The sequence below is a fragment of the Malaclemys terrapin genome, chromosome 15 (genome assembly GCF_027887155.1).
Source record: "Malaclemys terrapin pileata isolate rMalTer1 chromosome 15, rMalTer1.hap1, whole genome shotgun sequence".
Taxonomy (NCBI): Eukaryota; Metazoa; Chordata; order Testudines; family Emydidae; genus Malaclemys; species Malaclemys terrapin.
Window position 1 is genome coordinate 34,852,263 of NC_071519.1, and position 17,154 is coordinate 34,869,416.

Consider the following 17,154-nt stretch of genomic DNA (forward strand, 5'->3'; position numbering starts at 1 on the left):
AGGTCTGCGGAAGACTGGCAGGCAGTGCTTATGTTGCCAGAGGCTGTTGGTTTCAGGAAGCTGAGTTACAACAGGCACAGATAAGACCGCTTCACACTAAGGGCAAGTAATTGTGAAGTGCCTCACAACCCCGGGTACCTGTGGGGAGTGTCAGAGTACTTCACTTAATTGGTCACTTGTCCCCAGCCACAGGACCTGTCTCTTTCAGAGAAATGTGGTGCGGTTAACTAGGAGTTATTATGAATTCAAAGCAACAGCTGGTCTGAATACAAAATATGAATAGTACAGTGTATTTACTTGTTAATGTTGACTCCTCCTCTGGTTTGTCCTCCACTACAGTTTCAAACACAGACTCCACCTGGAAACAGAGACAATGAGATAATATATTTAAAAAAGGTCTCTTAGCAGCACCTGTAGGTATAGGGTAGGGAGACTGCGCGAGGAAGGGAGGGGAACATAGATGTCACTAGCTAGCTGGCACTTACCCGGTCAAGGCTAAGCACTCCACTCTCATCCATATTGAAGTGAGCTTTGATGCCTTTGGACTCATAATCCGAGTGCTTCCTGAAACTATCCCCGACTCCTCTCAGCCTCACGGTGGTGAGATTCAAAGACCCAAAGGCTCTGGGGGGAACCAAGGCAAGACAGAGAATGAACAGATACCAACCGAAGAAGCCTAAGCAGCAAAGTGGGCAGCCATCCCTCTTCCCCAACTTTACTTCAGCATTGTCTCCAATCTACTCCAGTGTTTCGGGGTTCTATTCCCAGCTCTGCCCCACTGGGGCCAATCACTTCTGAGCTTCAGCCAGATTTCAGACACTGAGCAGGCTGCCGTTTCTGGTGTTATTCATACTGGTTGACACACTTAGTGTCAGTTACACGCACGAATGGGGACCCCCACCCCACCTGCCATATTGCAACCGTTCCAATGCCACTCACTGCCAAAGTGTCTGAACAGGCAACAAAGCTGGGTACTTCTTCACACCAATGCCCTATGGTAATCAGTTGTTTCTGATGGGAAGGTCCCAGACTCAACAAGTGAGCCCAAGAACCAGAGCAGGGATCGCCCGAGAGGGAGTCTGCGCACGTACAAAAGAGAAGTTAGTGCTGGCAAAAGGTGTCAGAACAACTGTCTTGGAGACTAGAATCATCTGTCCACAGAACAAGCAGCCCTGAGGCAGCGGCAGTGTGAGTTTTCCCCATACTGGCCTCTCACAGTGGGCCTGACCTGGAGGTACTAGCTCTAGGATGAGAGGGGAATTCAGTCTCCACACTACTACCACAGTACCAACAGCAACACAGGTCCTCTAACCCTTGGCCCTTCTGGTGAAAATGCCAGCTAAGGACCAGTTAAAATGGAGAGGAGATTTCTCAATACTGCAATGTTAGATAACTACACATAACCTGGCTTTCTCAATTATATAAGGATTGCAGCAAAGATTCTGAAATTGTGCATCGTCAGCCATCCATCTGCACGCAAGCTTCTCCAGCTAAGCACCTATCATCCTGGGGGCAAGTCTGTGCAAATGCCTGTCCCCACTCACTGCAGGTCATCCTGGCTCAGGAAAGCCAAGTCTCCGTAGTTGACATAGAATTCAAAGTCATCCGTGTAGCGGTTGAAGGTGATGACCTTGCGCTGTGGATATGGTGCCATGCGCTGAAACAAAATTCGCTTGTTGTGCTTCAAGCTCTTGGATTTATCCTCCTCCTCAACTTCACGGGTGAACTCCACCTGAATCATGTGGGTAAGGGCAGAGAATCAGCCACTAACAGGAACATTTTGCCCTTCATTGCATCTTTGATCACAGGATTCCAAAGCCCTTGGATTCCAAAGACAATCCTGACCCACCTTATGGGGACTGTAAGCATTACCCCATGTTACCAGATAAAGTAGTGAGACTCGCCCAAAGCACCCAGGGTGAATACTTTAGTGTCTTTCCTTCCAGTGGCTCCACGTACGATTCCAGACTGAGCACCATTTCCCCTTCAGCACTAAAACCTGTAGGTTTCCCTTATGCCATTCCAGCACCACAAGGTCCCACTGCTTATTTATAATCACTTCTCCCAATGCCACCCCACACTATACCCTCCTCCCCGCAAAAGAGACAACAGGGGAAGCTCACCTGGATGGGGAAAATAGCTGCATCCCGAACAATGAAGGGCTTGACCTTAAAGGCTTTGCTCAGAGCAGCCGCCTGGTAGACTGCACCCATAGCAGCAGCCTCGTCTGCGTTGATATTCTTCCCCAGTTCATCTCTGCAAAGCAAGGTGGAGGGAGTTGCAAGCTTCTCTGTCACTAGTACAAGCCCAAGGATGTTGAGAAAAGGCACGTGGCAGAGGCCTCATATACTTACTTGCCCACGGCTTTCAGCAAAGCCTCCTGCACTTTGGGGACTCGGGTGGCACCTCCCACTAGAATCACCTGATCGATTTCATCCTAGGAGTTCACAGACAATCAGGTTCTGCCTTGAGAATGTATTTTTGGAAAAGCCACATTCACTGCTTCAATATCCCTCCACCATTCACTGTTTAGTGCTCGGAAAGCAGTTGCCCTACCAACCCCGCTCTCAAACACAAGACTGGGGTCCAAAAATCTTCAGTCCTTATTTCAGTAAACTCCCAAAGTAGTTGTGCCCGAGTGAGTACTTCAAGATCAGGCCCAACAGACATGAGCAATTTACAGAGCAGCTGTCTCCAGCATCTGGGACACTGCACCTTATTTAACAAAAGTCAAACCCAGATCAGGCTCCATGCCAGAGGAGCCAGTCATTGAAACAGTGGTCCAGAGAAGAGGAGATAGAAACTACAGCCATGAAAGGTGCTGATCCAAAGAGGCATTGTACGGCATCCCAGAGACAGTTATCTAGCTAGGGGACTCAGGAATCTAAGGCACCTGCCACTTTAGAATCTCTTAGCACCGAAGAAATGAAGTTGAAATGTCTCTCTGAAGATAGTCACATCCGGACATAACCACAGTCAGACATGCGCCCTCTGGAGAGGCATCCAGAGATGAGATTCCTAATCTACGGTGAAAGCTAGGCCAACCTCAGATGCCTCCAAGAGATGTGGGGGAGACATATTCTTAAGTATTCATACCAAAATTAAGGGCTTTTTAGTAGTCAGTAAAACCCTGACCCGAATCCCTGGCTTATAGGCAACCAGTGCACATGGCAATCATGGAAACCTGTTTGACATGGTGTAAGTGCATGCCCTCAACCTTAGGGCGCACCCTTTGGGCCAGGACACAGCATTGCTGGGGACTTCGCCTCTTGCATCTCCTTTGGTGGCCACTTTCTCAGCTGTGGGGACCATACCCAGCCTGTCTCTTCCCTGGACTCCTTCAGAGAGTCTTCTGTGATGCAGCCCTCTGTCCATGTCATGCAACAGTCCAGTCCCCTTCTGGGGTTCAGCTTTAAACAAAATATTCACCTGACTTCAATTTTTTTAATCTTGTAGGCCCTAGCTCAGGACTCCTCTCCTTCAGAGAGACCTGTCTCCACTCTATGTCCCTTGAACAGAGTTCCTTACGGCTACTTGTAAAGCTTAGCTCTGCCTCCTCTGTCCAGGAGGTAATTAGTTAAACTCTTTCCCCCTCCCCCACGGTGCAGAGCACAACTAATGGGATCTTTTCCCTTGCCTTGCTGGTGATGGGGGTAAATCCCCATTACACATGGCAATGTGGTAACTTCTGCACTGCCACCTCTGCCCTCAGGAAGACAGGAGCCTGCACTTCTCAGCAGAGTGAGTTACCTTCCCAAACCAGACCCCTCTCAAACAGCAGCGGTTGTGATGTGACAGCAGCTCAGCATCAGAGGACCCCACACTTGTCAAAGTATCTCTGGACCTACCAGGTTCATCTCTGCGCTGCTCAGCGCCTGTAGCACAGGCCCTGGGACCCGCTGAAATAAGTCAGAGCACAAGTCTTCAAACTCTTGCCTGGAGACCTTGGCCTTGAAGTCCACGTCATCCAGTAGCCCCTCAATCTGGCCAGGAAGTCAGAGAGAAAAAGCCATCAGCTTCACATTACACAGCATTCTCTAAGCTAATGTTCCGACTGCTACTGTGTTGGCTTGTGTGTTCCAGCCACTCCACTGCACCTTATGAATGCAGCCTATCCTCTTACATCCCAATCCCTCCCCCGGTGCTGGAGGGACACAAGACATGGTGCCTTGGATGTAACAGCTGTCTAAATCTCATGCTCCTGGTAGCCATTTAGGAACAGACCGCTCCTAATCTCCTGCAAAGGTCTAAACATTTCTCAAACTAGTAACATTATGGACTTGAGTAGCAAAATCCAAGTTCTCACCAGTTTGTTAAGCGATATCAGTTTAGAAAAGCCATCAGCATTGGTGTCTCCTGGGCAAGGGTGGAGGAAGAGAACATTGTAGGAGCATAAAGATTATGTAAAGCAGAGGGACAGAGCTCTCCCAGACTCACTCTTAACCCAAGTCATCCCCATTCCTGAGGAAGGGGGATTTCCTGCAGCACAGGGACATACCTGGGCCACATGGTCAGCATTAGCACTCAGGATAGTTTTCAGGCGGTTGGCCTCCTTTAGCAGCTTGGCCATGGCCCGGAGATTCTGCCGAACATCTTTTGAAGGCTGCTGCTTGTTGAAGAGTTTCACCAGGTAATCCCGGAGCCGGTGCTCCATCTCCAATCCCCCTAGGGTGCGGTCAAATCTGAGCAGAGAATAGGAACCAGAAGCAGACACTCAGCCTGGATGGATTAAGTCAATAACGGAACCTGGAGTTGCAAGTACCTTCCCCACGCAGAAGAGAGTTCCTGAGCTGGCCTGGATCTTACAACTCTTACAAGAGTATGCAAGAATTCTCTCACCTGCAAACCATTTATAACAAGAACAATATGCTGCAAAGAGGGATTGCATGCATTCCTGAATGCTGCACAGTTCTCTCACCAAATTCCAGTGCATGGCTTTGCTTTATAAACAACAATGTGGCTTTAAACAAACAAGTTCAGCTTTTAATGTCACTGATCAAAAAACTCAAGCCCCTACAGCTGCATGAAGCTAGTTGTTTTTGATACACCTCTACCCCGATATAATGTGACCCAATATACCACGGGTTCGCATATAGCGCGGTAACCCCAGGGCTCCGGCAGCAGAGCTGGCGCTTTAAAGGGCCCGGGGCTCCGGCTGCTGCGCAGAGCCCAGGGCCCTTTAAATCACTGCTGGAGCCCTGCTGCCACTACCCCGGGGCTGCAGCAGCGGGGCTTGGCTGGCGATTTAAAGGGCCCAGGGCTCTGGATGACATTGCTTGTCGGCAGCATTTCGGCGGATGCTCGTCCGCCGGCCAGTACACGGGCACACTTAGACACTCCAGTGGGCGCCATGGCGCCTGCGGGCACCATGTTGGGGACCCCTGGTCTAGTAGGTGGTTGTGGGGAGCCTAGCTAGCTTTATCCCCTCCCCATCAAAAACCCAGGAGGTGGGCTCTCCTGCCCCATGTGGTACTCCTAGAGTGAATGATGGGTCACATTCTGGATCAGGGGAAAGCCCAGCTTTCCCCCTGCCCCCTCCCAGCTACAGATGCCCTGGCAGCATCCAGGTGTTCTTACATTACAGCATGTGCTGCTGCTGCTTTGTTAGCAGCGCAGGCCCCGAGGACAAGAAGCAAAAGAAGGGAAAGTCTTCTTTAAAATTACTAACTCAGCTAAAACCTGAATGGAATTTCATAGAATAAGGAGAGGCATCGCTCTAGCCCCAAGCTTTTGTCCATGTCAAATTTCAAAGACCTGCCACAAACAATGGAAGTGTGACGGCTTCTTAAAAAAGAGTCACAAGAATCTTTTAGAATAGAAAGCGTTCGGTACTCTATACACAAGGATCGCTATGAGCTACACCTGTAAGTTTGGCAACATGTCCACATTCTAACTATCCTTTGTACAAAGTGAAGTCACCCAAGTTACTTATAGACTGAATCCTCCCACCCAAGGCACCCTGCCCCTACTCCAGCTTTTGTCTGAATACACATGTTTAAAACTAGTTCCGAAATTCATCCCATTCTGTGTTTAGAAGAGTCAGCAAAGTAAATATTTTCTTTTAAATATGGGACCCAAGAGAAATTCTTACCCGACCCCCCGAATCTGCAGCTGAGGCTGGGTCCCTGAGTCCTTGGTTTTCACTGTCTGATAAGTCACTATCGTACACACGGTGCTTCCTGCTCCCATGTCATAAAACATGATATTCTGTAAAGAAGAAGCCAGAGAAGGCGAAGTAAGGTACCAGGGTGTTTTGTCCCTGAATGGGAAGGAAAGAAGACCTTGGGAATCTCACAGCTTGGAATGGGACAGGCACTGATCATTCACTAAACCTGCTCCAGTCCACTGAGAGACAGCAAAGCACAGTTACTCAATATTACACTCACAGCAATAGCCATGTGGATTGGAAGCCTGTAATAACGGACCTATCAAGTGTGTCCTTACTTCTCCCATACTTCTATTTTATAAAGTAGAAAACAGAATGAATGCTTTGCTCATCAAGAGTTCCTTCAATCTGAGAAACTCCCAAGTATTTTACAAATAGCCTCCCAGTCCCCAGTGAGGTAGGTCAGTATCATTGCCCCATTTTACAAGTTGGGGGAAAACAGGTCAAGAGTGTGGTGAAGCTGACTAGAACCCAGGAATCCCAACTCCCAGTTCCCCACTCTCTGAACTACAAACCACCTGTTTGCTTTCCGTATCCACCAGAAAGCGCAACAGTTAGGAATGTTCTTGCTGCTTTATACACATGTGCTCTGCCCAATACTTAGACAGGCCTGAAACAGCAATTAACAGATAGCATTAACCAAGACGAGCACTCAACCAGCATGAGCACATCTTTATAGTTCATCACTTTAAGTTTCCCACTTGCTTAAGTGGAATCCAGTAGCTCCTCCACCTCTGCACCAGCTGCATATACCTGTGCTGTGGCATTGATGTCCTTCCTCCTGAAAACCCCATAGTTCAGAGCCACAGCAGTGTTGTCATTGATCAGCTGCAGGACCTTCAGGTCTGCCATCTGAGCTGCATGCAGGACTGCCCTCCTCTCCGCCTGATTGAAGTATACAGGGACGGTGATCACTGCATCCTTTACAGGTTGTTCTGCAAAGCATGGAAGAGAAGAGGTTTTCCATGGGAGTGGCAAGTACAAAAACTCCTCCATAACAGGGCTATCAACATGCAAGTAACTATGGAGATTGTGACAACAAAGTCAATGCTGCAGAGAGAGACTGTAGGCCCATTTCAGCCCAGGTGAAACTGAAAGAAGTCATCAATGGAGTTGACCAGGGATGAATTTGTTTCAGCGTTTCCACCTCAAACCCACCAGGCTTCACAGCATCTTGTGAGATGGTCACACTCCCAGTATCTGCTGTGAAAGGAACACGTTCAATCTGTTCAGACTTCAGCAATTAATCTAATCTTCCAGAATCCCGAAATCTCAACCTGTAGATGACTGAATTCTCTCTCTGGGGTAAAGCCTTGTTTGAACTCCCTTTAGTACAAATGCCTGAATTGTAAGTATGTTAACTGCAGGCCTGTAATACAGCAGTAAGAACAGATCCAGCCTATTCTTCTGCAGTTTCCGTTACTGCTGGCATTTCTGATTAACAATGTGGTGATGAGAAGTCCATGGTTTAGTTTCTTTTATTAATTAATATTCCACAAGATAATTTTTTTTTAATATACGAGTTTAGCACTGGTGAAAGGAACCAGAGCAGGTACAAGATGGACGGCAGCAGGGCAAGTTTGCCACTCTCCTGCCAAATTCCTATCACCATGCCCCAAGCCCTAACCAGCTCTAGAGATGAAAGAAGTCTTCAGTCTCTATATTTATTCTCTTTAGAGGGTGCCAATATGAGGGCTAGTTTAAAAAAAAAAACACACCAGATTTTTGCATTTTTTTATTTTTTTGTACTTGTCCACAAGGAACTGGGCTAAGACATCACCAAACAGCCATCAGCTAGAAACTCTGGATAATTAGCAGATTAAGCTTGATTTAAACTGATGACTTAAAAGGTTAAATGATTCAACATCCTGTTCCTGATTCCCCAAGACATCCCGTTTGAGACCTTCAACCCCAGTCCCCTGCAGTTTCCCTGTAAATTCCACATCCTATGAAATTAAACAAAATAAACTGAACAATGTATGGATACTGTAAAAAAGCCAACAATCATCCCAACCTGCAAATTCCTCAGCCAGACCACGTGAATAGTTCAGGACCATGCCCAGTATCTCTTCTGGAGAATACTGCATTTCACTGCAACACAAGGCAAGAATATAAAACTCTCCATCAGACAGGCACTGAAAGTTTTATTCAGCTGTAAAGCCAAAGCTTCTCTAGCAATTCTCACAAGGCACTGGGCAATACGGGATGAAACACCAACATGACAGCCCCAAAAATCACATAAGCCTAAGGAATTATCGGCTCCAGGGGAAAAAAATGGAAAACTCTCCCCCCATCCCCACCCCGAGAGTAAAAAAGCGATAGAACTGGCAGCAAGGCTCTTGGAGAGGAGAGTATTCCCCACTCCCCAACAAGGACAATGTGGCCCAAAGCTCCACATTTAACACACCAAATGGTAAAAATAAGCCATCAATGGAAAGTCCAGCAGTGATCATGTGGGAAACAGACACCACCTGGGTCCATAAATATGAAGCGGGAACAATATTATAACAATATTCCAGAAGGTTATAATTCAACATGTTGGGATTGGTGAGCTCTGCTCACCAAAGGAAGTAGAGGCGCACACTCTCAGGTGATAGGGTGGTGCCACAAAACCCAGAAATCAATAGATCACAGGTGAGATGGGAGGTGAGGAGAGAGAGAAAAGAAAAGAAAGAAGGAACAAACAGGGATGGGTTACAAGTCACAGGGTCAAAATAAGGGATCCAAGCAGGACACTGTGCAGAGAACCCTGGACAACATCCCTGCCCCAAGAATTGGGGGAATGTCATTCAGAGAAACTCTGCAAAGATGCACGTATCAACTTGGGACCGGAAAAAGGCCTTTCAGATGTAGAGAATCCCCCATCCATCTCCGTCCTCCTGGACTGACAGTCCTGGAATCCAAAGTGTTTTATTTAGCCAGAGAACAAGCATAGCACAGGCAGTGTCAGGGAAAGCTTCCCTCTTTTCCCCATGCTATCCTCTGCTCAAGTGCTTTACCTTGAGCTGGACTGATGCCTTTGGGGCACCAGGGAGCATAACCTCAGTCTCTGTGCCGAGACTGGAAAATGGCCAATTGCAGCAGTATTTGGGATGTGGGTCCCTGCTGACTGGGAACTGTAATGACACCTCTCTCCTCCCAAGCTCACTTCACTGTTTTCACTACTGACCTGGGTGGAATTTGAACTGACAACCAAGAAGTGAGAAACTCCAAATCCAATAACTGGGCCTTTAAGATGGCCATTCCTTCCCAGGGAGATTTTATACCTCCATCTGTAGCTGACTGGAGCAGCTTTCCTAGAATGATACATATAACAAGCTTTCCTTGCTTGGTCATGCTACAGAGAAAGCTAAAACCAGCATTTCCCCTCTCTCTAGTGGTGAGAGTCAGCTGCTGACATGCTAGAGGAGACGTTTCCCTGCAAGTTTTATAAGCAACAGCACAGCAGTGAAGGTATCAGGAGGCAACTGGAGTCAGTCACTCACTGGGACAGTTTGAAGATAACCGTCTGTCTCCTCTCATCCTTTACCAGCTCGTGTTGTGGGAAGCGCCAACGGTACAATGTCACTTGGGGGTTGTCTATGTGTTTACCCAGCAGGTCCTGAAAATACCGGAGTGCTATCTTCGGGTTCTTTATGGACTGCAGAAAGAAAGAGAGCAAGCTCAGTCCTGACTCTCAGGTAACTTTCACATAACCCCTCCCAACCAGCCCCACACTGTGTGTGTATATTTGGGAAAGAATTTTTGCTATGGGAGCCAAGATTGACAGTCTGGTAAAAAGCAGAGATGAAACCACATCTAACTAGGGTTTCCATAGGAGAAATAATACAAGGTGAGGGGGTAAAATCTCTTAACTTGGGCACTCAGACACCCATCTCCAAGGGACTAGTGTAGGGAATACACTACATACATGGAATGTGGGTTTTGTATACAGGTATATGTACAACATATGCAGCTGGAATTTAGGTGATTTGGTATCTTACCATTCCCATGGCGCTATCGCCAAAGAGACGCTCATTTTCTTTCAGGGCTACAATCACTGGCGTTTTCCTCTGTGACTCTCTAAGCAAGAAAAAAAGGATAAAAAAAATATGACAGATGGACATTCATTGCAAACAACCCCCACTGGTGGGGCTGAGAATGTTTAATGCAGAGAAACTCAGTAAGGATACTCAGATGCCACCAGGAACGGAGGCTACGTGCTAGAGATAGCTCATCATTGATTAGTCTGAAGTGTTTCAATAGCAGCATCTCCTTCCAGGGCTGCTGGGCTAACTGATCATTCTCCAAGAATGAGACGCAGCACAGTTCAGTGCAATGTAACATACAATTGCTCTACCTGTCTATGTGAAAGGCATCTATGATTTATCCCTGCTTCCATACTGCTGGGAAGCTTGGAAGAAGGTAATCAAAGTGTTAGAATGCCAGAGGCAGCACTTTCCTGAATTTCTAACATATGGCTCAGGGCTGGAGACCACTCTAAAGTAACCTCAGTGTGCTTCTAATTTCTCAGTACCTCCATCACCTATTACCATACCCAACCCCAAATACACACATTACTCCTAACTCCAGAAGGATGGTAAGAGAGTTGCATGACAAGGAAGGGCTGTAATTGAATAGCAATGTCAGAACTTGGAAAAGTTACCTGACACATGCTAGCCCGAGGCAAACAAAAGATTAGCTCACCCCCAACAAGCGAGGTTCAGAGGCAATTCTCTGGCAAGCATTCTCTGCAACCTCATTGGGGAAGCCATCTTTCCCATCAGCCTTTGGCTAGCAGATTCCATAGATTGCAAGGCCAGAAGGGACTATTATAATCATCTAGTCTAACTGCCTGTACAATACAGGCCATAGAATGTCCCCTAAATAATTCCAGTTTGAACTAGAACACATCTTATTTAAAAAATAGCCAATTTGATTTAAAAATTGGTAGGGACAGAGAATCCACCATGACCCTTGGTAAATTGTTCCAATGGGTAATTACCATCACTGTTAAAGTATGCCTTATTTTATCTGAATTTGGCCAGATTCAACTTCCAACCATTAGATCTTGTTATACTTTTGTCTACCAAATTAAAAAATCCATCGTCAAATATTTGCTCCCCATATAGGTACTTCTAGACTGTAATGAAATCATCCCTGAACCTTCTCTTTGTTACGCTAAATAGATTAAGCACCTTGCGTCTATCACTATGAGACATTTTTTAACCCTTTGGTCATTCTCTTGGCTCTTCTCTGAATCATCTCCCATGCCGGATACTCTTTACATCTCTCACCTTCTGCCTGTGGGCGTGAAGGAGCTCCCTCTTCCCACCAACAGACCCCTGACCTTTGGGGAGCAGGGAGGGAATCCACTCATCTTCCTTTTTCAGACTGCTGACTGCTACAAGATGGAGGTTTCTCTGATATTCTACCCCTCTCTCAGCCTCTGCTGCCCCACCCCTTCCCATCATCCAAGCCAGTGAATGGCTCCAGTGCCAACAGCAGAGTGAAACAGGTGATTCTTTTTTGTTTCACTACTGCCCAGAGGTTTCTGAATAGTTACAGTGCAACCAACCAGTTTTAGCATTACTTTGGGCAGTTTGGCAAAGCTGAGAAGCAGTAAAGGCACTGGGATTGCATCTGTAGATGCAGGAAGATGACACTACATCTCTTGAAGTTGGGTCACAATTGGAAGGTTTTCTTAATCATAAGGGCTAGAAACTTCTTCTAAATCAATGATTATATCCTGCAAATACTGACAGTGTAGGCTCCTCCATTCCCTTGGGGAAATTTCCTTCTAGTGAAACGCTTTTTCAAGCCCTGAAAAAAATGACTATCGAAGGCCATTACAGAAGGTGTAGAGATAGGAGTTTCCATCATAACCTGTATCTCCTCACGGGTTTGCTGATATGGGAACATGCCAGACCAGAAGAATAATTATAGTTTACTTGTTTAAAACGATTTCCATGGGCACCCCAGGTTTTACGATTGCTATCTTCATTGACTCACTGCCCAGGTCCACGGACATCACAGCCAGAGCATCTGCAATGCAAAAGGAATAGATGTGAGAAGCTGTACTTTTTCCATGAGAAACCTCTCTCAGTTAGCAAGTTCTCCTGGCATACTCTTGGGAAGGGGTGTAGAGAGAGAAGAGTGAGATCATCCTTAATTATTGAATCCACAGGAAGGTGAGGAAATGCCATTCTGAGGTATGAGAAATACAAGGGGTGGGGGGGGAGGAGGTAATATATTTTATTGGACCAACTTCTGTCGGAGAAAGACAAATTTGAGCTACATAGAGCTCTTCTTCAGAAGTTGGTCCAATAAAAAAATATGACCTCACTCACCTTGTCTCTCGGATATCCTGGGACCAACATGGCTAGAACTACACTGCAAACATTCTGGGGTATGGGCAGTTCCATGCCACCCTGGACTTCATCAGTGCTAAACTGTTCATTTTCAATAAATTTTAGGACTAACGTCAGAATTACCTCGAGGATGGTCAGTTTCATCTCTTGATCTTGCACCTCTATATTTTGTTTGCCATTTAATTTTAGCCCCCAGTTCTGAGTAAACTGCAGTTCAATTGCTTATTTTTATATGCTTCTTTCTATTAAAGTAGAAATCTGAGACAATATTGTCAATTTCATGCTGGTGAAAGGTTATTAGAATGAGAGCTCTGGAGACAGAAATCCTCTATCCCCAAGCTCTCCCCCAGCACCAGCTACTGGTGTACCTCCCCAAAACCGAGCAGAGACCTCCTCTAGTGGTGAGGAGGGAGTGATCCTTGATACAGTCTCCCTGACCCAATCAATGCTTAGCTTCTCTGCTGAGTCTGCAAAAAAGGGACGAATCATACTAACTGCTTTTTTTGCAACGGACACATTTATTCGCTGAGAACAGGACCGAAACCTATCAACTCATTTCACAAAAATCCCCAAACACCAGCTGGATAGTTATAATTTTCAGGCTGGACTTCAAGTCACAATCTTGGAAGCATATCCCATCGGAAGTTCCCAGAACCAGCTGGTCCCTGATGGGCAGATTTTTTAAAACTTCCCTCAAACACTGATCAGGTTGTAAAAGTACAAAAAAAAGTGCACGTACCGGTTTCTGATGGCAGACAGGCCAGCAGGAGGAAAGTCAGAGACCACAAGGGCACTTGTGTCATCCTGGCCATTGAAACTGTTAATATCTTGCTGAAAATAAGTAGCAAAGATTAATTCCCCAATCTGGCGGTGAAATTCTCAGCATGTGGTGGTATTTTTCTCCTTTATGCCAACAACTAATAAATAAAAATCACATATTAAATATTTACAATACAGATAAACCTGAGATATAAAGTTCTGATCTGGCTCTACCCAGAACCCAAATTCAGAGAGTTTGGATCCAGGGTTGTAGTTCACACCTATCTCTGATTTACAACTATAGTTCCTTCTTAGAATAAAGCTAATTTTTAAAAAACTGTCTGGAATATTAAATTTTGGTTTTACAATAGTTTAACAAAATACTAATTTTCTTGCTCACTAGAGTAGCCAACAATTTTGTGGGTCACAAATAGCAAACTCACTTTAAGCCCATGTAAGTTTCTCCAAAACATGCACATATTTTGTTATCAAAACCCATCTTAATATCTCCTTCCTTAAATTGCAGTTTAAATTGGATATGATAGTCTGCACTTCCTGAAAAACTTTTATGCAGTTTTTGTGCACTGTTAAAAAGTTTTTGCATTTCACACTAGAGATGGTTGCATTTCAGTAACAGATTAAGTGGTCCTTTGTCTGAAGATGAATGAAATTATTTCATCCCCCAAAATTTCAAAGAGGGCAATATAAAACATCAGTTGTATCTGACACCGACACCTATGTGAAATGTTTAAAAAAAAAAAGAATTAGAAACATTTAACTGCACTTTTCTTAAGTGCCTCAATTTAGTAGAAAGGATCTACTGCTTTTAAATTTGTTAAATAAATAAATAAATGTGTTAGTCTCTAAGGTGCCACAAGTACTCCTGCTCTTTTTACTGCTTTTAAAAAGGTTAATCTAAGAATATTGCATGAGATTTTATGAGAAACTATCACAATGGACTTAAATCCATGTTAATCACAGTCTTTTAGAATATTTGGAAACGTTGTTGAGAGAACTGCATCTAACTTGGAAATAAATATCCATTGTAACGACAACTGCTCTTTAAAATCCCACTCCACTATATCTTGTGCTCAAGCATCTGACAAAAGGAACCTACATATGTACTGATATTCCCCACCAGGCCTTTCCAGTAACTCCAATACTGATTTTCTGGGCAGGCGTGGCAATAAACCATGTCACAGCACAGAAAGCAACCACCACCTTAAAGAAATTACACCCAACACTTATCATCCCAGCCTGAAGACAGGAGGAACAGGTCAACTCTTCTAGACAGCCCTGAAGTACGAGTACAGACAGTATCTACTTATTTATTGCCTTCACTTCTTCACACACAGCACGGTTTCAAAAAAGCAGTAACAACCTTGACTTTACACATTCGTGGTTTACAGAGACATTCCTATACCCATCAGCCCTGCAATTAGTACAAAAATATTACATGGGGCCAATCCCCCCCCATTAAAGCTGGCCTTCCTGGGAGTAGCTTCTGGGCTGGTAAAGGCAAATGCTCAAGTCAGTATACAGCCAACAACCCAAGCTGAAATTTGAAAATAAATTATATACACCATCTTCCATGCTGATGGATGAGAAACACACATGTAACAGAACCACACCAGGCCCACAGATCAAGAACTAAAATAACCACAACTTCACCAGCCTCTGCACACATGAATACACAAGTTACCGTGCAACATGGAAAAACAACCCTTAACACTCTCCTTTACACAGTGGCTGTAAGCGACAGCAGAGACTTGGGGGGGGGGGGGGGAGAGGGCAGATATGAACCATACAGTCCGTGCCGAGCGGGGTAAAGGAATGAGGGGACGTGGGCGATGGGCCCTGTGAAATAGACCTGCTCCCTCCCTCCAAAGGCTCCTTCTCCCGAACGGCGGGTCAGACCCCTGTCGGTCTCTAATGGGGAGCACGCTGCTCCCAGCATTCCCGGGGTGGAGAGAGCACCATCGAGCCGCCGGCCGGCCCCCTCCCCATAGCACTAGCAGCTCGCTCCCCACACAGGTCCGACAGACCGGAGCCCTGGGCAGCTTGCGGGGGAGGCCGCATCCTCCTACCGGGGGCACAGGGAGCCCCAGGCTCGTTTTCCGGCCGACCCCCCAAACCAGTCTCCGCTCGCAGCCCCTCCCCGCGCGCCACTCACCTCCGACTGCGCCGCACACACTGCGCGAGCTCCGCCACCGCTTCTTCCATTAGCGGTAGCGGCCCCGGCGTCTCGCGCAACCTCCGGCCCGGACGCGGCGCGAGCTCATTGGAGCGACACACGGAGCCGGGCCCCGCGAGCCAATCCGGGCAGCCGACGAGCCCCATTGGGCCACGTTCAGAAGAGCCGGAAGGAAGAACGTGGGATGCTCTAACTCCATTGGCGCACGTGGGACAAGGCTGGCGCTCCGCTCCGAAGGCAACCCTGGAAAAATGCACCTGGGCTCCGGAGGCGGGCGGTGAGTGAGGAGCCAGTGCATGCCCCGAAGGAGGAGAGATGTATGGAAGCTTCATGCATACCCCACGTGAAGACTCCTGTACACACGCTCCCTGCTTTAATATGTCAATGCAAACCATAAAGACCCTTGTGTGCTTGTCTAGTGGGGCTCAGGAGGCAAAGAAACCTACTTCTGTGAAAGTCTTTTGCACAAGTGCCTGTGCTCCAGGGGAAGAGGTCTGTACACCTTCTCCATAGCCTGGCAGTGTAAAGCCCTGGGTTCTATGTAACTATCACACATAGGTATAACAACACATGAATAAAGATTCTTAGGTGGTTAATGAGCCATGGGGAGGTGTGATATAATTCCTGGTTTCACAGGTAAAACACTAGCAACAAAAAGCCGCCTTTCTTTCCCCAGCTCAAGACCAGCAAGTCATCTGGTCCTGAAGTCTGCCATGCAGTAGAAGAGAGAGGCTTTTGCTTCTTAGTAAACCTCCAATAACGAAACAGTCAATTTGAAATCAAACATTTGCAAAATGAGAAAGCAAGAAAAAACTACAACTATCACCAATGTTATTGTTTTATGTGACCTAGTCTCATAAATTAACATAATTCTGGAATGGGATAACTCAAGTGGTTTTAGGTTGAAACAAAAGAAGTGTTGTGTAGTTTGTGTGTGAAATGCTTGCTTTTTGTTACTTGTTACCTTGTCTGCATTATTGTAACAGGGTCCATCAAACTACCCTAGGGAGCCATGATTTTAAGTATTTAAAATGGTTCTCTCTACCCTTTGGGCCTACTGTCGTCTGGTAGGCCCTTCCCTGAGATTGGTTTGAAGTGGTATGTGCAATAGGGTGACCAGACAGCAAATGTGAAAAATCAGGACAGGAGTGGGGGGTAATAGGAGCCTATATAAGAAAAAGACCCCAAAATCGGGACTGTGCCTATAAGATCAGGACATCTGGTCACCCTAATGTGCAATAACATGACAAAAAGCAATATTGCTATATTTCAGCATTATCCAACCACGAGCCATGCCCTATTTGAACGTCTAATAAGCGTTATTGAATAGTGTTCCTCCTACATTATTTCGGTGTAGGGAATCACTCTGCTATCAATCAGGGAAAAGGGCCCATTAATAAGTACCTTATGTGAGGCTGTAGAGGGGTCATAAACGTGCTGCAGACATAGCAGGTAACTTGTGCCCTATGACAGGACCAGCTTCGATCCCACAAACTCTTACGCGCACACTTGACTTTGCTCCCGCGAGCAACCCTGCTCCCTTGGCCGGCCTTAGTAGAGCGGAGGGAGGGGGGAACACGGGAGTTGGCAGGGGCGCAGGCGCAGAGCGCAACCGCCCCTGCACGCGCGAAAACTACAGTTCCCGACAGCGGCGAGGCGGACAGCGCCTGTCCAGAGTCCCACGT

At 46.4% G+C, this 17,154-nt stretch overlaps 1 protein-coding gene across 4 annotated transcripts in view; it reads right to left on the reverse strand.

The window, feature by feature from the left end:
- Window positions 1–15,615, reverse strand: part of HYOU1 (hypoxia up-regulated 1) — a 29,689-nt gene extending 14,074 nt beyond the window's left edge. The window contains exons 1-15 of one of the 4 annotated variants that reach the window (XM_054005842.1): window positions 15,449–15,615; window positions 13,256–13,347; window positions 12,097–12,190; window positions 10,150–10,228; window positions 9,652–9,806; window positions 8,181–8,257; window positions 6,920–7,101; window positions 6,092–6,207; window positions 4,499–4,682; window positions 3,849–3,983; window positions 2,355–2,437; window positions 2,124–2,256; window positions 1,545–1,732; window positions 486–624; window positions 298–358 (exon numbers count right to left, since the gene is read on the reverse strand). In XM_054005842.1, coding sequence (XP_053861817.1) covers window positions 298–358; window positions 486–624; window positions 1,545–1,732; window positions 2,124–2,256; window positions 2,355–2,437; window positions 3,849–3,983; window positions 4,499–4,682; window positions 6,092–6,207; window positions 6,920–7,101; window positions 8,181–8,257; window positions 9,652–9,806; window positions 10,150–10,228; window positions 12,097–12,190; window positions 13,256–13,347; window positions 15,449–15,615 — 1,885 coding nt within the window. Of the gene's footprint in view, window positions 1–297; window positions 359–485; window positions 625–1,544; window positions 1,733–2,123; window positions 2,257–2,354; window positions 2,438–3,848; window positions 3,984–4,498; window positions 4,683–6,091; window positions 6,208–6,919; window positions 7,102–8,180; window positions 8,258–9,651; window positions 9,807–10,149; window positions 10,229–12,096; window positions 12,191–13,255; window positions 13,434–15,448 lie in introns of all 4 variants that reach the window. The other 3 variants (XM_054005844.1, XM_054005846.1, XM_054005845.1) reach the window with 3 other exon arrangements.
- Between the last annotated feature and the right edge of the window lie 1,539 nt (window positions 15,616–17,154).